The sequence below is a fragment of the Rhinolophus hipposideros genome, assembly GCF_964194185.1.
Source record: "Rhinolophus hipposideros genome assembly, chromosome: 6".
Lineage (NCBI taxonomy): Eukaryota > Metazoa > Chordata > Mammalia > Chiroptera > Rhinolophidae > Rhinolophus > Rhinolophus hipposideros.
The window spans coordinates 88,937,557-88,964,337 of NC_138052.1; the positions used below are offsets into that span (position 1 = coordinate 88,937,557).

At 41.9% G+C, this 26,781-nt stretch overlaps 3 protein-coding genes across 8 annotated transcripts in view; 1 reads left to right on the forward strand and 2 right to left on the reverse strand.

Annotated features, from left to right (window-relative positions):
• The window catches only part of WDFY1 (WD repeat and FYVE domain containing 1), a 42,003-nt gene extending 35,843 nt beyond the window's left edge, over positions 1 to 6,160 (reverse strand). The window contains exon 1 of the mRNA XM_081051768.1: positions 5,920 to 6,160. Coding sequence (XP_080907894.1) covers positions 5,920 to 6,056 — 137 coding nt within the window. The 5' untranslated portion in view covers positions 6,057 to 6,160. The remainder of the gene's footprint in view (positions 1 to 5,919) is intronic.
• On the forward strand, positions 5,254 to 16,658 carry MRPL44 (mitochondrial ribosomal protein L44). 5 transcript variants are annotated; one of them, XM_081051771.1, is made up of 7 exons: positions 5,305 to 5,414; positions 6,873 to 7,187; positions 7,461 to 7,789; positions 8,721 to 9,366; positions 11,406 to 11,874; positions 15,122 to 15,300; positions 16,149 to 16,658. In XM_081051771.1, the coding sequence occupies exons 4-7, from the start codon at positions 9,125 to 9,127 to the stop codon at positions 16,318 to 16,320; spliced, it is 1,062 nt and encodes a 353-aa protein (XP_080907897.1). In that variant the 5' UTR covers positions 5,305 to 5,414; positions 6,873 to 7,187; positions 7,461 to 7,789; positions 8,721 to 9,124; the 3' UTR covers positions 16,321 to 16,658. The 5 variants fall into 5 exon arrangements, with proteins under 5 accessions (XP_080907899.1, XP_080907901.1, XP_080907897.1 ...); XM_081051773.1 differs by lacking the exons at positions 5,305 to 5,414; positions 6,873 to 7,187 and adding an exon at positions 5,254 to 5,290; XM_081051775.1 differs by lacking the exon at positions 6,873 to 7,187 and having other exon boundaries at positions 5,262 to 5,414; positions 7,461 to 7,561.
• SERPINE2 (serpin family E member 2) overlaps positions 16,504 to 26,781 on the reverse strand; it is a 60,856-nt gene continuing 50,578 nt past the window's right edge. The window contains exons 6-9 of one of the 2 annotated variants that reach the window (XM_081051769.1): positions 25,611 to 25,711; positions 23,040 to 23,126; positions 20,174 to 20,257; positions 16,504 to 19,215 (exon numbers count right to left, since the gene is read on the reverse strand). In XM_081051769.1, coding sequence (XP_080907895.1) covers positions 19,178 to 19,215; positions 20,174 to 20,257; positions 23,040 to 23,126; positions 25,611 to 25,711 — 310 coding nt within the window. In that variant the 3' untranslated portion in view covers positions 16,504 to 19,177. The remainder of the gene's footprint in view (positions 19,216 to 20,173; positions 20,258 to 23,039; positions 23,127 to 25,610; positions 25,712 to 26,781) is intronic. The other variant, XM_081051770.1, reaches the window with a different exon arrangement.

Below are 26,781 nucleotides of genomic sequence, written 5' to 3' on the forward strand. Positions count from 1 at the left end.
ACTGACATGACTTGTAAGTGAACGAATATGGAAATGATGAGAAGTCATGACTCAAAGACAGTTAGAAGAACTTAGGTCTAAGTGACTCCCCAAATGGTATTGTGCTATTCAGACAGGAAAAATTTATTTTATTTGCACACATATGCACACTCACACATGCAGACACAAACACACACACACAGTAAGCAGAGACATCTTTAGCTTTTGATGAGACTGAGTAATTATATGGAAAAATAAAAGGCAATGAAAACAATAGCAGCCAAAACACCAGTGCTTTCTCTAGTCTGGGCACTGTTCTAAGGTATGTACGTTACATATATTAATTCATGTATTTCTCACAAAACCCTATGACCTTACGTACTATTATTAGCTCCATTTTGCAGATGAGAAAACTATGATACAGAGAATATAAGGAACGTGTCCAACATCACATGGCTGGGATTCAAACTCGGGCATTTTGGATCTAGAATCTGTTCTTAACTATGCTATAAAAAGAAAACGATTGTAACAACAGAGAAATAAAGACATTCCCTCCCAGGCTGCCTGCCTTCTCACTTCTTCAGTTTATTTTATAACACAATTAAAGAGTCTACTTTTAGGCACTGCATGACAACAAAACTACAGAAGTTAACACCCTGGTTGTCTGTATAAACTACCAACTCCCAGTTATGCAAGGTTTCCTCCTAAACATAACACATATCAAGTTTGTTTATTTAAGATTGTTTCCACATGAACAGTTAGTAAATAAACAACTTTTCCCTCAAACCATCTTACTATGTTTAGAAATGTCTAAGGGGGAAGAAATGTATTAAGGTAAATAGCTGGTGTAACGACAACAAAAAAGATAATGCCACCAAAATGGTTTTAAAAGTTGGTTTTCTGTAATCTTTATTGTTCACCAGCCTATGTGCAACATCCTAAGATATTTTAAAACACATGAGCTCTGTCTTTGTTTGACTTAGGCCAGACAAAATTGAGTTTCTTGTAGAAATCAATCTTGGCCACAGTTTGAACACACTCATCTTCAAAATCTATTTTTTTCAGAAATGAAGAGAGCAGGCCTGTAGCCTTAACTTACTTACAAGGCTTTATAATAAAATTTTTACCTTTTAAAAATTCTATCCTTCAGCCAACTGACATCTAAATTTTTGGTGCATTCCACAGGAAAGAAGTTCAAACAGCAATTTCAGTTCCATTCTGAAAGTGGCATCTCATTTTCTGTTTCCCCGTCAAGAAAATGATGGCTACAGTTCAAATTCTTCAGCTTACTACTGAGGCTGTTTTGTTTTTACAGTTTCCTGACTAGAAAGATAGTCATACTCAAGATTTTTTTTAACTGTACAAATTTATCCTTACACTTTGCATGCTCAAATACTCTTAGTTCTAAAGTGCGCGCAATTTAAAACTAAAGTTAAAAATACTAATTTAGGTTTAGCGGGAGAAGGAAGCCTAAATAAAAGAGCTTGGGGCATTTATTGCTGCAACAAAACCGAAATGAATGCACACAAGAGTATCCCCAACCCATTAACCCTTCATGGTACAGTAATTCCTGAAGGTTTCTGATTAGCGCCTTACGCTCACTGCCCAAACCGTGACCAGTGACTCCAGTTACAATGGAATTAAGCTCGATAGTCCATACTGGTTTAATACTTTTTGGAGGGATTATCTGTATTCAGCTCTGTCCTGTATAGTTTGGGTTTATTATGAAGTAGGGGGGTACATGTGAACGACTCCACTATATCCCAGAAGCTGACAAGAAACGGGACATGGTGTAAACAGCTGTGTCTCCTAAAGGTTCTCTGCAGGCAAGTGCAGCGCTCAGTCACTTGCCTTTCTGGTAGAGCAGTGGTTTTCCAAGTGTGGTACCAGGACCAGCATCAGCATGGCTAGGAACTTGGCAGAAATGCAAACTCTTAGGCCCTACCCCAGACTTACTGAATCAGAGTCTCTGGGATACGGCCCAGCCTTCTGTGTGTTAACAAGACCTCTATCAGCTTCTGATGCTCGCTCAAGTTTGACAACCAGTCTCTCGAGTTAAACAGGAACATTGAGCCCAGATCAGGGTTTCTCAGCCTCGGCACTACTGACATTTGGGGCTGGACAATTCTTTGTAGGAGGGACTGTCCTGTGCATTATAAAATGCTGAGCAGCGTCCCTGGCCTCTACCCGTCAGGAACCAGCAGTACCCTCCTCCAATCATGACAACCGATATGTCTCCAGATATTGGCAAATGTCCCCTGGGGGGCTAAGTCACGCCTGACTGAGAATCACTGGCCTAGAGTTTAGAAACATGGACACTATATTCAAGACTGACCCTCACATTTTTTCACTTTTCCTCTCAAAATGCTCTCAGCTAGTTCTCATTGCTTATAGCTTTTATAAGTGAATTAACTTCAGCTGGACCCTACTTTAAAAGTTAAAAGTTACTTTTCTGAGCATTAAAGCAAAAGTTGTAGAGAAAAGGTACAAACCAACTTTTTTTTTAACCCTGAAAACCAGTAGAAAGGAAGGATAATTGAATCATAGCAAAAGGTAGAATCCCAGCATTTTACACTTGCTGTCAGAGTCATCAATCATTGTTTGATACTATCTGGACTCAGTTTCTCCAAATGTGTAGGAAAAAATGGATGCATGGCAGAAATAACTAGAGCCTCAGAGTCACACCTGGGTTCAAATCTCAGTCCTATTATTTAGTAGCTATGTGACCTTGGGCAGTTACTTCAATGTCTTTTGTGCCTCTGTTTTCTAAACTGTCAAACACCCGCTGCAATAGACTACACTGTATGTTCCATAACACTCCAAGTGGGGCCTGGGATGGTACCTTCGACTGAATGCATTGCTAGTTCTGTAGTAAAATAGTCACATTGCATGGGGTAAGTAAAGATTACAAATACCCTTACCTATTCTGACCAAGTTTTAGCACCAGTGGGTTTTCAGGCCCAACTTACAAAACAACAACCACAACCACAAAAACCACTTTTAACTTTTAGAATATATTGAATTTTGAAGCTGCCGGTAAGGGAAGGTAACTGTATTTAGCTTGTGGGGAGATGTGACGACTGGAGGCAATCAATAACATACATAAGGTCTAATTCTGTACTGACACAGAGAAGGGGCTTTTAAAAGGTTAGCTACTGTTATTTCTAAACTATAAATTCTGATCGTCATTGGCTTGCTTTGAACTCTGATGGTTCCTCACTGCCTGCAAAATAAAGTCCAAATTCCTAAGAGTGGCCCACAAGGAAGGCCTTTCCAAAAACTGGATACTGGGCCTTCCAGCTCTCATTACTCTCTCCTGCCGTGGCCAACCATACACCTTTTGCTTCTGTCACCTAGAAATAACTATGGATCCTTTTTCCCTCCTGTTCTTTCCCTCCGCCTGGAACATGGAGGCACTCCTTCCTTCCCTCACACAGACCACTCCTCTACCCAATGACATCTCCTCTAGGAGGCTTCCCTTGCACCTGGCCCTCACTCGAGTACTCTGGAAGCTGAAAGCACAGGGCCATCTCTTCACCACACTGTCCAGCCATTTAGAAACAGCAATTTTGGAGTCACCTGTCTTTCAACCCCACAGGTCTGGCAAGGGTGCAAACAGTAAGTGTCTAATGAATGCTTGTTTGATAAATAGGGAGGTCAGTGTTCTGTTTCCACAACATGCTGGTTCCATCAGATCAGGGGCCATAAAAATGAGTGAATCAGAAGTTATGTAAGGGCAGGTACTGTGGCTTTTGATCCCTGTGGTATCCCTAGAGCCTGGTACTCAATAAGTACAATATTTCTAAATACATGAATGAGTGAATGAATGAATGAATGAATGAATGCTTGAACAGTATGGCACATATTTATGACAACGTAAAAACAAACCACCACGACCAACAACAAAAAAACAACCCCATAGCCATGTTCTCATTAAATCTCATAAAGTGTGGCACCAGCTTAAAGTTGTCCTACCTTCAGGGAAGTTCCTTGGGCCTGAAACACAAATTAGAAACCCAAGGTGCTGACCCTCACCTGATCCAGTCATCTGCCAGGGACCTGCTGTGCCCGAGTGAAAAAATGAGCTGATCTAAGGCTTCCCCAGAATATTTCATTCCCAGAGCAGCTAAGTAATCAGTTCCCATAAAATATTTATCAGCACTGCTGCTGGCCAGTAATCTCAAATATTCAGCAATTTACCCAACACGCATGAGTCATGAATAAAATATTTCACTGAATAAAGACAGCTAACTTTATAAAGTGTTGTCTGCATCTAGGTTCCTATCTGCAAGTATTATTCTGTCCTTTGCCTTTTGCTTTTACATTCTCCTTTTCTCCCTATGGTTCCGTAACCCTCTCTCCTACTTAATTCCCGCTTACACACACCCTCACCCTGGTCCTACCAATGCCTCCCTACCATGTTTGAGGTCAGCAACTTATAAACTGGCAGGGAGAGGCCACTGCCTGCTCACAATAAACACACTCAAAAGCAAAACACAAAGGTCAAATAGGCACTGAGGACTTCAGGTTTTCTCTTCTCATTCAGGACAGGCTCTCAAAGTTAATTTCCAAAGATAATTACGAAAAGGCTGGACTCTATGCCTTCAGCTTTAAGAGAACAGCAGTACAGTCCATCTTCCAGAAAGCCTTCCAACTTTTGGAATATCACCATTTAAGACCACTCACTGTACGGAGGAAACAGGTTCACTCAGTAAACACCAGTCACGTCCTCCTAATTCCCACAGTGAAGTACTAACCATTTAAACGTTTAGGCTTTTAAAAACTCTCAAGTTTTAAACAAACATCTCTCCAATCAATCCCACAGCCCTGGAAAGACAAGACTGCTGGAGTGGGGAGTCCTGGGTTGCACTTCTGGCTTCATCAGTATCTCCATGACTCTCCACGGGCCTGTTTCTTCTTGGGTAAAATGAGGAAATCGCATCAGATCAGTGTTTCCCAAAGTACAGTGGGCATTCAATGCAAGATGTCTTAGTACAGGAAAGAGACAGCTTCAGGTGCACAGGGATGAACATGTTTTAGCTATTAGTTTAATTCTTTATGGCAAGGGATACTGTTCCATTAGTGGTGGAAATATAAAATTTCCTCTAAAATAAAAGCATCTAAGTCTTTTTTAAAAATGAGTCGTATTTAGGTAAAAAAAAAAAAAAAAGAAAGAAAAACTAAACTAGCAAGAGTTCAAGTGGTTCTTTCTAGCTGTAGAAAAAAGAAATGCTCCAGGGCCCCTGGTGTTGCGCAAGAGAGAGGTGTAAAGTCCAGACGGAAGCAGAAGGAAGAGCAGAAAGCCCTGGAGGTCTGTTGTTGGACGGGAATCAAGGCTCCGGGACCTGCGGTAGCCGGACGCCCGTCCTCTTGGCTCCCAGAGCAGGAGGCTACGAACTGACTGGGGGGGAGGGGGGGGGCAGAAACCCCCCGAGGTCGGGACGCTTTCAACTCTAGGCGAAATCCTACAAAGGAGAGGGAGGGCTGGGGGTCCCGGGCTGCAGGAATGGGCGGGGTACGGACTAGAGGGCCGCCGTGGGGGTGTCCCAGACTGGAAGGGAGCGGTGGGGACGCGAAAATCCGGCTGGAGAGGCGCATTAGGACGAGGGTCTCCGGCTGGAAGGACGCAGTGGGATGAGGGGACCGGGGTCCCCCGGGTGGAGGGGCGCTGAGGTCCTGGGTCCCGGACTGGAGGGGCGTGGCAGGGACCAGGGTCCCGGACCAAAGGGGAGCAGCGGGGATCGAGACTGGGGGACTCACGAGTGGAAAGCGAGCGGTCCCAGCACACAGGCGCGGCGGGGGCGACGGGCCGCACGTCCCCACGCCCCCGCGCGGAGAGCGACGGGGCCGCGGACCCCACCGCCCCCACAGCCCGTCGCAGCCCGCAGGTCCGCCCGCCCCCCTCGCGCCCCGGCCGGGCGCTCCCCGCGCTGGCCCGACCTGTCCTCGCTGGCCGTGATGACGCCGTCCTCCTTGGGGATGAGCAGGGCGGCCGTGACGGCGTCCTGGTGCCCCTCGATCTTGCTCAGGAGCCCCGGACGGCTGCTCTGCGGCCTGGAGTGGATCTCGGCCGCCATGTTCGCGCGGCGGCAGCGGCGGCGGCCTCTGGGGCGAGCGGCCCATCAGCTGACGGCGGGGCGGGCGGGGACGCGCGGGTTTCGCTTCGGCACCGGGGCCGCGTGGGTGCCGAGCCGCCGTAAGCTCCCGAGTGCGGCCGCCGCCCGTATTACCTGGGGAAGCCGCGCAGCTCAATTTACGCAGCCGGCAGAGAGCCGCAGAGGGCGCCTGCGGAGAAGTGGGGAAAGTTATACAAAGGTTGCAAAGTCAAGTCCTTCACCCGAGAATGGCTTGTGCAGTGGGCAGGGAAGAGGCAGGTCCCCCAAACCAGGCCTTCAGAAAATAGTAATGCTACATTGTATCAATTTTAAGAAGCCATCATTTGGAAGACATCTTCATTTCAGAGATGTTAGTGTGAAAACATACATACATACCAGGCGTTATCCGAAATTCTTTACATGGGTTATCTCCTTTAACACTGATAACCTTAAAACATGGAGAGATAAGAGCGCTTGCATTCTCGTTTTAGACGTAAGAAAACTAAACCACGGAGAAGTTAAATCACTTGCTTAAGGTCACATAGCTATGAAAAAGAGAAAAGCAGCTTTTGGACTCCAGCTGGTCTGGTACTATCAGCCAGGCTTCCTTGTTGCTACTACGTAGGAGCTGGCTGGGTGCTTGCAGCTCATTCCTGTGGAACGTAAACATCAGACAAGGTGACTTCATAAGCATATCTAAACACAGCCAGAACATGAACATTGTGCAAACCACAAAAATGACCAAACACCCCCTTATTCTGGCTAATACAAATGACTCCTATTTCTTTACAATTACAGCATTAGCCTTAGTCATCTGTGGGGACAGAGCCCCAGAAAGCAGTTTCCAGGCTCTCGGCCTCATGTGGAGAGGTGCTGGCTCAGATAGTGGATGGCGGTCAGCTGTAGCCATTAAGTGGTGGCTGGTTGGCCATCAGCTGTAGCCATTAAGCCATTGGTCACTGATATAACTGCCGCGGCTATGGAGAGGAGCCAAGGAGAGTGAAGAAGGAGACCGAAGGAGAGTAAGGAGAGTCGAGAGAGTTGGTCAGTTGGCAGCAAAGTGGACAGCAGGTCGCACGTCGTGTAAACCCAGCCTCCAGTGAAACCATAGTGGTATGACTTCCCTACCTATGGCTCCGTGGGTGTTCCTTTTTGGCCTCACCATGTCCTGCGTTTTTATGTGGGGAGCAGGAGCAGAGACCCCGCAGGCCGCCCCGCCGGACACCCCGCACGACAAATGGCGCAGTGAGCAGGGTCCCCCGCACGACATCATCTATCTGTGAAGTCTGGCTCCAGAGCTCTCTTCTGGGTTGCATGAGGCTTTGTCAGGCCTGCATTTCAGTTGACTTCATGGGTCTAATCCTGTTACATCTCCATCCCTTACAGCTATTGATCCCTAATGAATACCTTGAATGCCAACCTCTGTCTCAGCTTCTGCTTCTGGAGAATGCAACCTAAAACAGGCAGCCACAGAAGACTTCATGGAGGTGACATTTGAACCAAGATGGAGAGGAGGGAGTGAGCTGTGTAGAAACATGGGAGAAGTGCTGTCCTGGAAAACGGAACAGCAAGTGCTAAGGCCCTGAGACGAGAGCATGCCTGAGGTTTTCTAGGATTGGCAAGGCAGCTAGTGTGGCTGGAGCAGACTGTGGAGTGCAGAGAGAGATGAGGACAGAAGGGTCACCAGACACATTGTGTCAAGCCCTGAAGCCATGGTAAGGACTTTGATTTTTACTTTAAGTGAGATGGAAAGCCATTGGAGGGTTTGAGCAGAAGACTGGCTTAATCTGCCTTCAGTTTTAAAAGGAAGGATGTCAGTCAGGAGGCTAATGAAATTCTTGAACTAAAGAGAAACATGCTGGGGTCTGTGTTTCAGGGAAATGAATGTAGGTGAACTGTATCCGGTTAAGGGAAGAAGGGATAAGATCTGTTTGGAGGCCGATTACAATAACCTGGAAGAGAGAGAAGGATAACTATCAGGCAGCTGCTGTAGAAATACATTGAAAAAGGACTTGGCACCTGGATAAAAGAAGGTGTTTATGGAAATAGGAACAAATGGAAACATAGAAGCCCCATCAGAGTGATTGCATGGGACGCTGCTGCCGTTAACAAGTAGAGAGACCACAGAAAGAGGTGCTCCTTTGAGGGTCTGGATCAGGGGTGTCCAAACTGCGGCCGGCGGGCAACTGCGGCCCATGATCTGTTGTTAATTGGCTCGCAGCAAATTCCAAAAATATATTTTATTTACTTAAATAAACCAGGTGAGGCAATACGTACTTCATCTTGAGTGAGTGGCCCGGCTGTTTGTGTATTTTACCGCATATGGCCCTTGGTGAAAAACGTTGAAAAAAGTTTGGACACCCCTGCTCTAGATGTTCATCAGGCAACTCAAAATTGGGAATTCAGACAAGTCTTCCTTTGTAAATTAAACTTAGATTAAAGAAATTACATTAGCATTTGGTAAGAAAGCAATAAAGAGTGGGAGATAAAGAAAAAAACGATTTATAATCCCACTGTTCCCATTTTGATGTATTTTTCCCCAGTTGTTTTTTTTTTTTTTTTTGATGCTTTATAAAAAGTTTATACTGTTAGACTGTTTTTAAATAAAAATTTTAATTTTGGGTAAATCAATATCTCTTATTCCAGGGCTCCTGAAAAGAAGGCTTTTGGAGACATACCAAGTAAATACTATTTGCTCATAAATAGTGGCTGGATTGATGGTCTGGAACTAAGACTGAATATATTTGTCAAGAAGTATTTTCTTTTCTGGAGAACTAGTGTTTTCTTTAAATTGAATGTGAAACAAGCTTTTTAATTTTTATTTAATAAGAAAGGAAGAAGAGAGCAACTGACGGGGTGAAGCAACTTCTTTCATACATTTCTGGATCCAAAAGACCCTCACACCGCTCAAGCAAGAGTCACCCCTAGGTTTGGCGAGAACCAGCGTTCGCGCACGCGCAGCAAACTCAACTACAGCCGCCCCTCCCTCCGCTTGCTGGCCCCGCCCAGCCTCGCTCACCTGACCAGGTCGGGGTGGGGAGGGGGGCGGAATGTGTTCCCGGAACACCGGTCCGACTTTCTTCCTTCCGCCCTCCATTGCTTTCGCCTTTGCAATGGCAACCGGATTGGTGAGGCTGCTGCTGCGGCGGACTCGCTGCCTCCTGGTACCAGCCTCCCCGACTCTCGCCCCGCCGGTTCGCGGAACGAAGAAGGAAGCCCGAGCCGCCTTCCGCTTTCAGAAGGAGTTAGAGCGGCGGCGCCTGCTCCGGTGCCCGCCGCCGCCCGTTCGCCGGTAAGAGCCGCCTAGGGAATGGGTCTTGGTGGCGGGGGAGGCCCCGGGCCCACCTCCCGCGGGGCTTCGGCCTCTTGGAACCTGGGAGCTGGGAGTTGTGAGAAGCGGGCCGGTGGAGGTAACCTTTCTGGGGGCTGGGCTGCTGTGAGGTGTGTTTTGTGTTTGGGTCGGGAGACGAGGGAAGCAAGTACTCGGCAGCATTGTGGTTGAGAGGAAGCAAAACAACGTTACGTGTATTACAGCCGCACATCCACTGTCCAGATTCAAAGGGAAACCTAAGTGACTTTGTTCCGGAGGTAGAGGAGCCTGCGCCTGGGAGAAAGAGACTTAGGTCTTTATGGCTCCACGTGAGCTTCTCCTGAGCGGGAGGTGCTGCGTTGCTCGCGGTTAGACATTTCCAAACCGGGCGTTTCTAGGCGTTTATTTCAGCCAAACCGACAGGTGCCCGGGAGCAGAATCGCAACAGACTGAGAAAATGCTCTGGCGAAGGGCAGTTTCGCAACGTATTTTATATTTTAGCGTACAAGAAGGAGACTTAAGACAGGTTACTGAAATCCGTTGGTTGTGGATTAAGGAGGCAGGAGAGGCCAACGTGGGGAACTCGCTAGGCTTGGGCAACGAGTAAAATGGAGAGACGTGAACTTTTTACAGTGGTGGGGACGGGATAGTTAATCAACATTGACAGCACGTAGAGATGGTGAGCAGGCAGCAAGATAATAGTCGGGGCTTCTGTGGTCTCCTGTCCACGTGTGGAGCCTGTGCCCTGAGCGGTCTGCAAAAGGAGAGCTCGCTGACATTGCAAGGGTATGTTACCTTAGATGCAAAAAGACCGTAGCCAGGCTCACTGAAGGTAAAAATTGACCTTGTCGAGGAAGCTACAGGCTTATGACTTGACCACCCTCCGTGACTTGCTTTTAATTAGGCATTTTTATGTTTAGACCATCCTATGTGGTTAGTTTCGGTCTCTGACTTCGGAAGGCCCGCCATGCAGGCCTCCACTGAGCTTCTCAAGTTTGGTATGTGGCCTCTTTTTCATCGGCAGCCTTTTTTTTTTTCCTCTTTAATAATGTGTCTTTGACATGTAGTCGTGGCAGTACCAATAGATGCACTCACTCTTTTATGGCTCCTCATTTATGTGTATTAGAATTCCATGTTATTGTTGCTACAATGTAACAGTGAATAGCTTTGAAGTTATTACTCCTTTGGAGATTTAATATGAAATTTTGATAGCTACTTTAATATTGCCCTCCAAAAAAAATTAATCCAATTTATACATCTACCAGTAGGAATATTTGTGTTCATAGTCCTATAGTCTTTCAACACAGAATATTTCTTAATATGTAAAAAAGTATTTCTTAATTCACATTTCTTTGATTTTTATGAGGATAGTTATCTTAGGCTTTTATAGTTGGAAGAAACTTTATGGATTATATAGATTATATACATCTTATGATTTATGACCAAAGTCTTTGCACTTTTCTGCCCTTTTTTACTTAAAAGAGTTTAATTTTGGGTTTATCGTCTTAAAAAAAAAGACCTTTTAGCATTCTTGGGAATGATTATGAACTTTTAACTTATTCATAATATTGATACTAGACTATTTAATTGCTAATTTAAATGTTTTCAAAACTGATCAATCAAATACAAGATAAATACAATGTATTTATTGTTTATGGCTTGATCCTGCTACATTACAATTTGTATTTCACAGCCAGGTATTAAGCATAGTTTCATGGTTAGAGCAGAAATAATGAAGCGAAGTTAGGATGATGGCTTAGTCTCTGTTGAACCACTTTAATGTGACAATTGGCTGAAAGGGAAAAATCAATCCAACAGTGACTCTAGCAAAGAACTGCCCAAGTAATCATCTGGCTTGAATTTTAACTTTTAGAAAATCAAAGCCTGGCATTAGGAAGAAAAATCTTTTTTTATTTCCTTTATATAATTAATAAAATTACATCATAATGAAAATGTTTTCCATCATAGTATTGTCTTGTTCTGTTTACCATCTCTTACTGTCTTCCATTTTACATTTTCAGTTCAGATAAACCCAACTGGGATTACCATGCTGAAATACAAGCATTTGGACATCGGTTACAGGAAACCTTTTCCTTAGATCTTCTCAAAACTGCATTTGTTAATAGCTGCTATATTAAAAGTGAAGAGGCCAAACGTCAAAAACTTGGAATAGAGAAAGAAGCTGTTCTTCTGAATCTTAAAGATAATCAAGAACTATCTGAACAAGGGACATCTTTTTCACAAACATGTCTCACACGATTTTTTGAGGACGCGTACCCAGACTTGCCCACTGAAGGCATTCAAAGTCTTGTTGACTTTCTCACTGGTGAGGAAATTGTGTGTCATGTGGCTAGAAACTTGGCTGTGGAGCAATTAACACTGAGTGCAGAATTTCCAGTACCCCCAACAGTATTGCGGCAAACTTTCTTTGCAGTAATTGGAGCCCTGCTACAGAGCAGCGGACCTGAGAGAACTTCGATTTTCATCAGGGTAGGTAATTACTAATTGCACATATTGGAATATGCTTGAAGTGAACAGAAGGAAAAATTTCTTTTTGTAATTAATTTCCATGCTATATGACCTTGGGAGGTTGTATGTGAAACTTTCTTGTTACCAAAACTGATAAAGACTTCACACTTTTTTATGGTAGTGTCTTAATTATTCCAGTTTCCCCCTATTGAGGAAATCATCAGAGGTGAATATTAAATACTGGATTCTGAGTTTGTAAGGACTGCAGAGTGGTTAGCTTTACATCCTTAGGTACAAGGATCGTGCCTACATACTAATATATGCCCACTAGATGTTTCGTGAATGAGTGAGACCAAAGGACATCTTTGGAGGGCCTAGTGTGGTTAGGGACCTTCATGCTTAAGTACCAGCTGCTGTTCTGCTCTTACAAGTGATTATATCTTGGATTTCTGATAGCTTAGCTAATTAAAGTACTCTGTAATTGGTATGACTTGACTCCCACTGTCTATTTAGAATTTATTAACAGGGAGAATTTTTATCATCTGCATTGGATGAAAACATGACGTTTTGGTTACTCTTACATAAGGAAAAAGTCCACACACTCACTTTAAATTAAAAAAAGAAAAGTCTTGATTCAGATATTTGAATGTCAGGTCCTCAACCAGAGTCCTTTACTGTTGGAATCTATTCATTTAGTTTTGATAATGAGTTTGATACTTTTTATAGAGAAGGATACCTTTATTAATAACCAAGACTCAGGCTTTGTTTACAGGTAAAACCGATCTTCTTCCTTCCCCAGGTGATGGGCTATCTGTCTGCCTTTGGGAAGTAGGTACGTTAACTGACTCCTCTGGAGGGGGACCTCAAGGAAAGAGAAGGAGAAAGGAGAGTAGAAAATTTTTACTTGACTTGATGACTGTAGCTGGTGTAGTGCTTTCTGAGCCTGGTTGACGTTTGAAACAGACCCAAGTGGGCATTGTGTTCCCTGCTGGAAACTTCCAACCATGTTCCTTTACTTAGGTGTGCCTGCTCCTTCCCTTCTCAGCTACTGGTTTCCTGAAAGGATTTCTTTAAAATGACATCCCTTCTGTGAGTTCCGCATCAGGTCTTAAGGATTTTTATACCTTTGACGTCAGTTGCAGACTTGCAACCACTACTACAGGCAGCTTCTGCCAGCCTGTTGCCTTTAAGCCAGGAATGTGTGTTAGCTGCCAGTTGGCTGCGTGTCACTCACCCCAGACACAGAGGCCACTGGACCCTTTGAAGGCCTCTAGGCTTCAGGTGAAAAGGAAGCCTCTCCTGCTTGCCCTTCTCACAATTAAATAGCTTTTTCTAAAGAAATTCTCACAGATATTCCCTTGATTTCTATTCTCTTTATCACTATAGCTTTTGTGGAGTCTTACAACTCTTTAAAAAAATTTTGGTCACCTTTTGAAGTTTTTACAAGGTAGTTATGAGACCATTTGGAAATACTTGTGTAGCATGTTTTAGTGCCTTTGTTGACAGTTCCAATCGTAGAGCCTATTAGAACTAGGTAATTCAGAGATCCTAAGTCAAGAGGAATAGATATCTTTTTTGTCTCCCATACTAGAACTGACAGGTTTGAATTGTCTTCTTTTGTTCATTTGTCCACCTTATATGTATTGTCTACTACATGCGTGCCACGCACTGGTGCCAGAGCTAAAAGGTGCGATTTGTGCCTTGAGAGTCCTGTTCACAGCTCACTGGGCAAGTAGAGTGGAATGTGAGTGCTGTCATGGAGGTATTCATTATAGAGGTGCAGGAACTCAGAGGAGGTGACCAGCAGGGTTAAGGAAAGTTTTACATAAGTGACTCTTGTCCCTAAGGAGCCTTGAGGATGAGTTTGTGCTTGGGGACGTCACTTTGTATGACCAGATCCTATGGTATCTGGGAAAGTGATGGGAGATGTGTCTGGACCTTTGTGAGCCAGAGGGAGAAGCACATTTAAACCTGTGCTCCTCGGAATGCGATTTGACATGACCTCTGCTGAGAACTTGTTAGAAATGCAGATTCTCAGGCACCGCTTCGGACTACCGCATCAGCATCTATGGGAGAGGGCCTAGGAATCTGCTTTAACCAGCTCTTCAGGTGCTACTTCTGCCCCCTCTAAACGTGAGCAGCACTGCTCTTAGCTATGCTGAGGGTCTTGGCAAGGCTGATGTAGAGATGGCTAGAGGGGTTGTAAGTGGGCAGTTTCTATAATCGAATGTGCGTTTTATTCTAGAAACATTTCTTCATAATGCCTCCCTGTTCTGCGGAGATGAGATTGGAATACTCAACAACTCACACCCTACTGAAAGCTCTAATAATAAACTAATAAGACCAGGAGCCACAAGGAAAGAAGGGGAGGCATAAGTAATCACCCCAGAAAAATTAAGATTTCTCTCTATATTCCTACTGATATGTTAGGCATTAGAACTGTTTTTCCTCACCCTCCAGTTGGTTATTCTATATGGCAAGTAACAGTGCAGTGATTCATACACATGAATAACCATATATGTCTCATAAGGCACCTCTGTCTCTGTACATTAAAAGATACGAAATCTCCAGCTGGAAATAGACTTATAAATATTTTTATTAATGAAGATGAACTAGAGGTCTGGTGCTTGGGGAAGTGTTCAAATGAAATTGACTATTTTTTGAACCAAGGGATCTTTTTTAATTTCTCCCCTCCTACCCCATTTACCCATCCTCTTACGTAGTGTGTTTGTTAATGTGAGTTTTGTTGTGAAAATCACTGTTTGTTTCCATATTTTCTATACAACAGATAACTTTTTATTGCCAAAAAGATTCTCTTCTGCTCTGAATGTTCATAATTTGTTCCTCAGTTTTCTTACTCTTATAAGTTGGAAGTATAAACTCAAAACATTTTTAAAAGGCACTTAATGTGAAATTATTTAGATGATTTTTTAAAGTCATGAACATAGACAAGGAAGTACTTAATGCCTTTTTACAAGAGTTTCTGCCAAAAGTTACTACTGCTTATTCATTAATTCAACTCTTTTAAAAAATATTTTTCTTCCTGGTAAGAATGCATGACACATACATTTCTAAAGTATGAGACAGGATTTCACTTACAACTATGATTTTTGTGGTAAAATTTATGTGAAAAACTATATGGCAATGAAAAAGAATAGTACATTTTTTAAATTTCCCATTAAGCTTAATTTCTGTTGAAAGTGTACTTAGAATTATGGTCATTTTCTTTATATTAATGTAAGTTTACAAATTGTATTTTTATATGTAGGATTTCTTAGTTACTCAAATGACTGGGAAAGAACTTTTTGAGATTTGGAAGGTAGTAAATCCCATGGGACTACTGGTAGAAGAATTGAAGAAAAAGAACATTTCCGCGCCTGAATCCAGGCTTACGAGGCAGTCTGGAAGCACCACAGCTTTGCCGGTGTATTTTGTTGGCTTATACTGGTTAGTAAAATTTTAATCTTAACTTCGTAATATTGGTTGGAAGCCTTAAAAACTGACTTTTCACAATTCCTTAAGATAACCTCTAAATGTGTTAAAAGATTTGTGAAGATCTCATTCCCAGGATTACCTGCTTACTGCTTCCTTTCCTGCCGGTCATTCTTAGAGGAGGCTCTGATCTATGGTTGGCTAATAGGAGCTTTTGATACCAGCTATTCACAGTAGAATTTCATGGAGTATACGTTAATCCAAATGTTTCTGTGGGAAAAGAAACATTGTCATTCATAAATTTTACAGATTTAACCCTAATCCACACTTGTAACAGTTACAGCTGAGCCTAGAACTGGGAAAAGAAGGGCTTAGTTGTTCATCAAAATTTACACATCAATTCATATTCAGAACTCTTTAGTTTTCTTAGTTAACAGTTGCTTTGTCCCAAATTAATTTCAGGTGGATTGAAGTGTTAAATGAAAACAGTAACTACCTAAGATAACTAAGAATTTAGGTAAATGTTTTTCTCCTCTTTATATGATGTAGGACCTAGGTATAAAAGCAATGAAAGACAGCACAAAGGAGAAAATGGATAGTGTTGTAGTGTTTATTCTTTAGTTTTAATTAAAGTGCAAGGCAAAACGATGATACTCTTTTGCTTATCAGATTAGCAAGCCTTAAACACATCCTTTATCTGCAGTTCATATATTACTCCTGGTAGAAAGAAAAAATGGTACAGTATTTCTGTTACTTCTGGTGGATATCATTGCCAAAATAAGATTTGCAAGGCAAAATTGATTTGTGGACTGTGTTTTATGATGCAGCATGTAATCTCAGACTACTGTCGGGTTTTTTCCTAGTGATAAAAAGTTAATTGCAGAAGGACCTGGGGAGACAGTACTGGTTGCAGAAGAAGAAGCTGCTCGAGTGGCACTTAGGAAACTCTATGGATTCACTGAGAATAGGCGGCCCTGGGACTACTCGAAGCCCAAGGAGAATTTAAGAGCACAAAAGACCATTGCTGCCAGCTAGCCAGCCAAAGATGCGGGAACTTGAAATTTGTAAGGAAAACAGTGAGACAGATGTCAAAGATGTTCAAAGCTGGACATTTTTCAAATTGTAAAGAAGTGTGTTTTATTGTCTCATACTGAGTTCCTAAAATCAAACAAGTATTCATCAGGTCATGTTTTGTTTTGTTTTTCAATCATTTTTGTTCTGTCAGAAGTCTTTCTTTGAGGTTCTCCCAATAAATTTTTCCTAGAGTCCTTGACTTTATTAGTTTATTCCCTTCTAGCTTTGAAGTATCGTAATTGGAATGTAAGTTTTATGTGAACTTTGTTATAATACCAATAAAAAAATACACTTTCTGTAGTTGTTTCATTGTAGTTTAATTTGATAAACCCAGGAGTTAGTGAACTTTGCCTATAATACAATTTTAGCTAGAAGAGTAATGTTATACCTCTTAACCTTTAGAAATATAAGGTGCAAATCATAATTAGGTATTTACATGAGCTCTAGAGTCTGTCTAGGTTTAAAATTCTTATACTTATTTCATAGTTACTCAGTTTCTATAAAACGGCAGAAAAGGTACATTTTATGCTTTTAAAACAAAACAGGAAAGCCAAAAGCTTAAAATGTAGATGGTGATACTAATGGAAAAATAAAGCGTGTACTTATCAATGTCATGTCCCACAACCATGAGCACAGCTGTGAAGTATGAAGTACTTTTCTAAGTCACTGTTACACTCTTAATTCAGTAGAGAGCAAACCTTAAGAGTGTGTCCTGGTTCTTGAACCCTTTGTGCTCAATTCAGTAATGCTGCAACTGCAAATTGCCTTTGATTTACTTATTTTTTACTTTTTGGCAACAGTAATAATTTTTAGTTTCAGTCTGCCAGTAGTTGCTCCCAGGAGTTAACAGGAAAAGTGGGAATTGGGAGTTGAGAATAGAAAAAGTAATATGTTTAAACTGACAGCACTTTTGCCATGAAATCTTTTTATAAAGGAAGACGAAGGACCTTTGAAACCTGAGCCTCGTTAGGAAAGTGGAACTTACATCATGGGTGAGAGGTTTTCAGTCATCACAGCTACCACAGAGACAGATTTTGGAGTGGAAGGTTTGAGAATTACGTAGTTGGCTGAATTGGTAGGTTAATGTAAATTATTTCACCTTTCTTTTGAGAGTTAACTCCAACACCTAATAATTGAACCCAGGGATAGAGGACCCAACCCAGTGGCAAAATGCCACATTTATGTATCATCCACTACAAGGAAACATGATTTTATAAGCATCTCAGGTTTGTAAAGAATTGAGTTGCAAACTCAGTAATCCTTCCTTGCCCCCCCATAAGTAGTGCTTAGCATGTTTGCTAGAGTACAAGTGGCCTAAGGCAACCCTTCAAAATAATTTTTTGGCATTTACTCTTAAACAAGGAAAACAATCCCCCTCTTTCTTCCTTTCCTCATGGTTAACCAAAGCATCCACACTTAGTGGCAAACAGCAAAGCTTAGTCCACTTGATAAATGAGATTACAAACGGCAGATTGGTTGAGTGTTGAGGGTGAGGTTTTAATGTATAAAGAGTGAGGAGTAGAGCTCAGGGGTTAAAAAAATGTGTTTAAGTTTTGCTAAGAAATATTTTAAAGCATTCTGATTTAGATAAGACTACCCAAATCTTTAAGAAATTAGTGGGAAGAAAAAAAACAAAACAGGCAAATGAAAAAATGGTAATATTAGAATTGTGATGAGTTCCCAAAAAACAAAAGACAAAAAAAACAAAACCTTGTCATTTCAAAAAATAAAAGCTCCAGCCTATTACCATAAATGACACATCCACCATTCACTCAGATTGCCAAGATACATTAGTCCCCAGCAACTTCTTTCTGCACTGGCTACACAATCCCCACCTTTGATGAGAATACTCGGCCCTCACTTGAGTGAACCCGAAGCATCAATTAGAGGTGGGTTTATGGAGATAGTACTTCCTCTGAAGCGATCTATGAACTGAGAAATGTTGAAGCACAGAACAGGATCTGAGTGCCAGGATGAGACAAAAAGGGTAAGAAAAGCCAGGGGTTTTGGGTTTCCTGCAGCTTGCTGGAATGCAAAGTTTTATTAGACGAGGCCAAAAAGTCTTTTTAAAAGGCTCTGTTGCTTTTGTTGTATTTTCAAATAGCAGAGAAATAGCTGTTTTTCTTTTTTTCTTACTACTCAGAACACTTTATTTTTACTTTATACAAAATACAAAAATGCAATTCCAAAGAGTACAGACCAGTAGTGACAGGCACACTGCACAACAGCAAACCTTGTCTAGCAAGACATTAGTTTTTTAAACTTTATTTTAGTGAATACATGCATTATATAAAGCAACAACGACGACGACAAAAACACACAAAAAGGCTAGAGATTTCGCTATTTGTACCCCCAAAATTATGGTTACTATTAAGACTTTGGATGGGACCAAAAAAAGATTTAAAAAGGCCAATAATTTTTTTTTTTCATAAAAAGTAAAAGCTACAATAAAATGTCTTTTTCTCCCCGTCACACTGCTTAAATTTCTTCTGAAAAGCCACACAAATAAACAATACAAAACAAAAATCCTGAACTGGACAGTAAATACTCAGTAGTTTAAAGAATCTTTTAGACATTTGGAAGCCTTTCTGTTCATTACTCAGTACAATATTCCAGACATCCTGCCCCCTCTTTTTCCCCCTTTAACACATATCAGAATAGAAATGCTTGCATCATTGAGTCTCTGTTCCTAAGAACTAATATTGAAAAAGAAAGTAATGTGCAAAAATATTTAACAGAACTATGAAAGATGTAGGCAAGGAGTCTTCCCTTCAGAGCCAAGGTGGCTTGGCTTTGCATGGCTTCTTCTCTATACTCTTCAGGGTTTGTTTATCTGCCCCATGAATAAGAAGGCACCTACAGAATTAAAAGACAACAATGCATAACTTTAAAAACAGTCTTTAAAATGAGATGGAAGGCACATTTAAGGGAGGGTCCCTGGACCAAGTTTAACCTACTGCTCTCATGCAGAGCTGTGCAATAGAACTTTCAGCTTCGATGGAAATGGTTTATATCTTCATGGTCCAATATGTAGCCATGAGTCACATGTGAGTATTGAGCCCTTGAAATATGTCTAGTGTGACTAAGAAATGGAATTTTTAATTGTATTTCATTTAAATTAATTAGAAGTTAAAGTGAAATAACCACATGTGTGGCTAGAGGCCCCCCTAGTGGACCGTTCTGTTCAGTAATGTCATTAAAGATGAAATGAGACAAAGGATAGGGAACTAGCTTATATTATTGATTAAAAAAGAGTGAAAGATAAAACGTATTAATCTCTGTTCTGTACCAACATGATGCCAACCTCCCCACAAAGACAATCTTATTTATTTTTCAAAACTGTACTAAGGGGTAGGAACTACTGTTGTCCTGAAAAATGAAGCTGGAGGACAGAGCCAAGTTTGAACCCCTGACTCATAGATTGAACTCTCAGGTCATAACCATAGAGTGGGCTTATAAAGCTTGAAAACATCTAGCTTCTTGCAAAAGTTAACTGTTTTATATATATATATATATACATATATATACATAAAATCAATAGATGTCAAAAATGCCCCCAAAGAGTTGCAGAGCTCTCTATATGTTAAAAACAAAAGAAAACAACACAAACCTAAAATCTTGTCCTTGTTTAAAAGATTCCATCACTTTGTAAACACAGCCTGATTTTCAAGGTGGATGGTTGGTGATATTGTTGGAAGTGTTTGTGATTGTTGCCACATAGAAACAGACTAAGGAAGCACTGTTGGATTTAACTGGCCATCTACCTTTCTGAATTCTAATATCTCGTGAACAGTGGAAGAGGGGAATCACCTACCTGTAGGATTATGTCGGATGAAAAACAGAAACGGTCTGTCCACTATAAACCAGGGAGGCGACGACCTTGCTATGAGAATAGCAGCTATGGAAAGAAAAGGGAAACATGCTGTTCACCCAGCCTGAGGCCAGCCAGGCAGCCGCTGGCCCACCGGGTCCTCGATGCTGGTGTCTGAGGACACACTTCACTCCTGTCCCATAGGCTGCCATGTCACAACAGGCCCAATGGTCACCATTTACTGGACACTCAGTGTTTCATGCCCTTTATATCTACCGTCTCATTTAGACTACACAAGCACCACCTTCTTTCATAAAAGTCCTTACTCCTCATAGGGTTTTTATAAGGATTAAATGACAAAACATATTATAGCTTTTAGAATGGTGCTTGCCACTTAATAAACCCCCAAAGCATACTCACTGTTAGTATTAGCTGTGTTTTACTCATACTGTCTACCTTCCTAATGAAGCCCCCTCGCCCTTTTAGCCTCTTAAAATCCCTTCTGTATATCAAGGCCCAGCTGCATTCTCAACCATTTTGTCTTGTCTCTTCCTTTGTACTGGAAAACAGACCACTCACTGGGGACCTACTATGCTACTGTCCAGCTTATCTGGTGCATATCCTGGACTTAGAAAGCAAACTTCTTTAGGTTCAGGTCTTAGACATGCTTACTGTCATGCTTACCAACAGCGGCTTCAATTGAATATGCCTGTGACAAGGTCTTGAAGGAGGGCAGAGTCAGGCACAAGTGGCCCATGCTTGTGCAACGGCCCAGTCCTCTCGTTCAAACCCCAGAAGGCATTAATGCCATGGCTTGACGATACAAAGGAAACATCTGCATCTATGCTGGGGTAAACCACTCAACCCAGGGTTATTAAAAACAACTCAACAATTAGCAGGTGTTACAGACTAAATTGTATGTTGAAGCTCTAATCTTCAATGTGACTATATTTGGAGATAGGGCCTTAAACGAGGTATTTATTTAAATGAGGTCATGAAGGTGGGGCCCTAATCCAATAAGACTGGTGATTAGAAGAGAGCAAAACACCAGGGATGAGTGCACACAGAGAAAAGGCCGTGTGAGGACACCGTGAGAAGGTGGCCACCCGCAAGCCAAGGAGAGAGGCCTCAGGCGAAACCAACCCCACCAATACCTTGATCTTGGACTTCTAGCCTCCAGAACTGTGAGAAATAAATTTCTGTTGCTTATTAAATTTCTGTATCCAGTCTGTGGTACTTGTCATGGCAGCCCTAGCAGACTAATACAGCAGGGCTGGCTTCATGGGGCTGTGACCTGGGCAGTTACACAGGACCCCACACTCACAGGGACCTTGTACTTGGTTCAGTGCTCTCCTGCTGTCTCAAAATTCTTAATAAGTTTTAAACAAGGGGCTCCATACTTTCATTTTGCATAGAGCCCTGCAAATTATGTAGACAGTCCTGGTAGTTATGCTAGTTGGCCAAATTGGCCAATAACTTGAGCAAAATCTAGACGTCACTTATAATCACCTAGAAAAGACAAAAGGCATCTTAAAAATTCCAAGCACTCTTATTCTAGGGTTTTTGTTTTAAATACTATTTTAAAGAAATAAAAATTAAACGTTTATTTTAGAAAAGCAATGAAGCTTCTCTTGTGGGTATAAATGATACCTTTTAATGACCAGAATATTAGACCCAGTTACAGTGTAGCTAAGATATTTACTTTATGAGCTCACAGAGCTTGGTCATATCTATTCAGCCCATCTCATATGGATAATTAGTGGCTAAAAACAACCAACCTAAGATTGTTCTCTTTTCTCCTTCATTATATAAGCCATCCAGGAGAAAGCACATGTGGATGTTCTAATTATCAAGAAACGCTGCATAGAAATCCTGCTGTCATTCAATAGTTGAGCAGCTAATTCTTCAATTTGTCCTAGATAAGCCTGAGTGACTATTTTCCTATTAGTAGTTGCTATTATTTTATGTTTTTTTTTAATTTACTTTAAATTCCACTTCTTCCCCCCCAACTTCTTTCGCTTTCCCCCCCTCTGGTTCAAGCCATTGTGTCTCAGTCTAGTTGTGTAGGACACAGCTCCCTGGCCCACGCTGGTATTCTGAGCCTTGTGCTCCCCCCTCACCCCCTGCTGAAGCAGTTGGTCACCAGTCCTCAGTCGGCCACTCACAGCAGCTCAGCGCAGCCCACGTTGCCTGCTGGCCACTCACCCACGGCCGCTCATGGCAGCTTATGCCAACCTCCGCTGCTCATGGCAGCCCAGCTCCAGGGAGAGCCGTTGTTCACAATCTTAGCTGTAGAGGGCGCAGCTCACTGGCCCATGTGGGAATCCAACCGGTGGCCTCCATGTTAGGAGTACTGTGCTCCAACCACCTGAGCCACCGGGCCAGCCCTATTTTATATTTTAATCCAAAGATTAAAATATAAAGTCAGTCAGAATATGCTTTATCCTTCTGAGAGCAGGATTCAGCAATCTACCGTGCTCAGGCCAGGTCTAGGGGTCAAATCCTGTTTATATAGTTTGATAGGAACACAGCCATGCCCACTTCCTTGTATCATCTGTACTGCTTTCTCATTACAACGGCAGAGTTGAGAAGTTGCTTTGGAGTTGTATGGCCCACAAAGCAGAAAATCCATACTATTTAGCTCTTTACAGAAAAAAATTGTCGACTTGTCCTAGAAGAATTTCTCTCACTAAAGTGCTATTCCTAATGAAACAGACTCAGCTTCTTGCGCACACGTTTGTAATCTATCTACTTTCTCCAGTGTCTACCGATCGTCAGCCTACAGTGCCTGGCCGGAAGCTGATGAGTGAACTGGAGCACGCAGGCTCCCTCACACCAGAACCAGCCCGGCCACATGATCCCGACTTACCTGTTACTGCTGAAGCTTTGGTTCCATCTTCGCTGACTTCAATTTTTGCTTTTTGCAAGATGTGAGAAATATGAAGGTTTTCTGACCCTGTTTCCAGAAAATAAGACAAAAAACAGCATTTGTTTGGTATGCTGGCCATCTGTTTAGTTGGAGAAGTAACCTCAGTCATGGCAAATTCCAATTCTTAAAAGGTGTCAGAGAAGAAGTGACCTCTTACAATCCCAGTGACTGAAGGTGACTGAAGGCTATAGGGTGACTGTCACCTGTGGTCTCTGCTAAGTGAACTGTGATAACGCTTTAGAGGAGGAAGTCCCAAACCCCCAATGTGTTAGTGCCCAAATGCAATCAACTCTGATCACTAAACATTTTATAAAGAAATAAATGGGGTGGCTGGTTCGCTCAGTTGGTTAGAGCACAGTGCTCTTAACAACAAGGTTGCCGGTTCGATCCCCACATGGGCCACTGTGAGCTGCACCCTCCACAACTAGATTGAAACAACTACTTGACTTGGAGCTGAGGGTCCTGAAAAAACACACTTAAAATAAATAAAAGTTTTTTTAAAAAGCCCATTAATAAAAAAAAAATTTTTTTAAGATTTTATTGGGGAAGGGGAACAGGACTTTATTGGAGAACAGTGTGTACTTCCAGGCCTCTTTTTCCAAGTCAAGTTGTTGTCCTTTCAATCTTAGTTGTGGAGGGTGCAGCTCAGCTCCAGGTCCAGTTGCCGTTTCTAGTTGCAGGAGGCGCAGCCCACGATCCCTTGCGGGAGTCGAACTGGCAACCTTGTGGTTGAGAGGACACGCTCCAACCAACTGAGCCATCCGGGAGCTCAGCTCAAGGTGCCTGTGTTCAATTTTAGTTGCAAGGGGCACTGTCCCCCATCCCTTGTGGGACTCGAGGAGTTGAGCCGGCAACCTTGTGGTTGAGAGCCCACTGGCCCATGTGGGAATCGAACCGGCAGCCTTCGGAGTTAGGAGCACGGACTCTAACCACCTGAGCCACGGGGCTGGCTCCAGTAAAATTATTTTTAATAAATAAATAAGAAATAAAAAGAGTAGAGCTTTGAAAAGGAAGCCCATTTTTCCAGAAGCAGCAAGCCAATGTTATTTTTCACTTAACAGATTGTCAGACCCAAGAAGGATTTCAGATGGCATTTAGAGATGTGAAAACTGAGGCCCAGAGTGTTAAAAAACAAAAGCCACTCATCTCATGGGCATATTAGTGAGAGAAGAGCGTCAAGTATGAGAAGAGCATGGACCGTTGTGGAGGGCCAGACACAGAAATGCTGTTGTGCCGCTGGGACCTTCTAGTGAATTCCCTTTACCATTCCAGCAATACCCACTGGATGCAGATTTCGGAGACAATGCAAACGAAACTTAATATTAGCCTCGATTAGACATAGGTCTGGATGCAAAGGGTAAAGGTGTTTTTTGCGTCATTTGGTTTTGAATTGTCTGTACCAATGCTCGGCTCTACCATGACCGATGGTGAGTGAGAGACACATCTGCAGGGTCCAAGTCACCTGCAGGGTTAAAGAGAATCTCTCAGGAGAATTTTAGGTACCTACCCTTCCCTGTGAACACCTGTGAACTTCCTGGAGACATTCTGTAGTTTTCCCTGGAGGGAAAAGTGCAGGTTAAAACAGTGCTTCTCAAAGGTGATTGGGCTGAGGAATTCGGGAATGTGAAGATTCTGACTGAGGAGGTCTGGGTCAGACCCAAGATTGTGCATTTTAAATAAGTCCCCAAGTGATGAGAATGCCGCTGGATGGGGATTTGAGAATATCAGAATACCCATGAGCTGCAATTTCACCAGGAAAGTCGAGTTTCTCCCAGAACAGGTACTCAGGTGTTCATTAGCAGGAAACTGAGGCTGGTAAGGAACAAATTCCTCTCACTCGTGGGGAAAAATACAAAATGGAGTATAAATAATGTTTAAGCCATGATTTTTCTTTGGCAGGAGGTTGCTATGCTCCAAGTTAAAAAGACAAAGGACCAACCATTCAAACTTAACTCCAGGATCAGGTCCCTACATTGGCAAATTAAGGAATATCATAGCAGCTGTGTCCTAGATGTTTTAGCAAAGAAAAATTCTAATCAAACTTCTTTGAATTTATATTATTTCAGGTTAATGGTCATGAAATGCCAAAATACATACCTGGATATAGAGCATGCCTGCTTTTGTTTTGTGGAAATTAGCAAGTATAATATTTGAGAGCCCCCAAAATCTTGATTTTTCAAACACAGAGAAAAAGTTTGCATTTGAAAACAAAACTAGTATCTAATTAAGAGCCAAATGTTTAGGTAATAAAGACAATACGCAAAATACTTCTTTAACTGTGGAGTCACTTGGGCTTCAGAGGAGATGTACATGTGAAATGCAAGGCTGACTGACTCATGCTGATTTCAATGATTAAGGATCAATAGCATCATTGCCTGATATATCAAATTAAACCTTGGAGAGGTTTAGGGCAATGCATTCCTCATGTTGACCTTTCTTTTCTGAACTAATCAGAGACTCAGTTTGCAACACAGTCTTCAAGTTTCAGAACAAGTTTTAAACTGGACATACTTGTGATTTTTGCAAAATTTGCCTTCGATGGGTCAAACATATCGGTGACGCCAAGAGCTTTCAGCGGCTCCTTCAGATCTGTTTGTGTTACGGCTGTGAACCTAGCATGAAAACAGAAAATAGGGGGGAAATCATTAGCCTTTAAATGATAAAATCAGTGTCAGTGGAAAAATGTTTATGAACAGGTTCTTTTCTTAAGCACACTCTGAACACCAATCTAAATTGTATTGTAAATTTTCATCTCAAGGTTTAAGTACCAGGTAAGTAGAGAACAACTCATCTCTCAAACACTTAGCTGTCAAAATAAGTGGCACACATAGTACCGTGTTTCCCTGAAAATAAGACCTAGTCGGACAATCAGCTCTAATGCGTCTTTTGGAGCAAAAATTAATATAAGACCCAGTATTATATTATATTATATTATATTATATTATATTATATTATATTATATTATATTATTATTATTATATTATGTTATAGTAAAAGAAGACCTTATATGTGTCTTATATTAATTTTTGCTCCGAAAGATGATTAGAGCTGATTGTCAGGCTACGTCTTATTTTCGGTGAAACACGATAACAGCAAGAAGAAGTGTCCTCATCCTTTTGGTTTACAGGCTCCCTGTTCCAGTACTCTGGAAGATACACAGAAGCTGCTTCTCTTATGCTGACAGGGAGATGCAGGGTGTTGACAAGTGTCTGGCACTCTGTAATATCTACAGTTCTTCCCTGTATTCAACCAAAGAGCCTTGGCTGCTGTAAGAACCATCATCCTTCCTGGGACTGGGGATGTTAAAAAGAGAGGAGATACTTTCCTAGTCGTTTATGTTGGGATTCTGAAAGCATTTTACTGTTAAAATGAGAGCAAGCATTAGGAATAGGTGTCATGGTATTATATTTGGGTAGAATATGGGTTTCTTGAATATTTGTGGGCTATCTGGTGTTACAGCCATATGTATGTAAGCTATTAAATCTATCATCAGAGCATGTTTTATCAGATATTATCACACCCTGTGGAAGAATAACAAGGGTAGGTGAACAGATTCTCATCACAGATGGACTATAGTGGTACCTTACCATTATAATGGTACTTTACCTACAATGTACCATCTTATTCATTTATAACAAGTATTGCCTATGTGAAGGCTTATTTTATAACAAAAAATAATCTT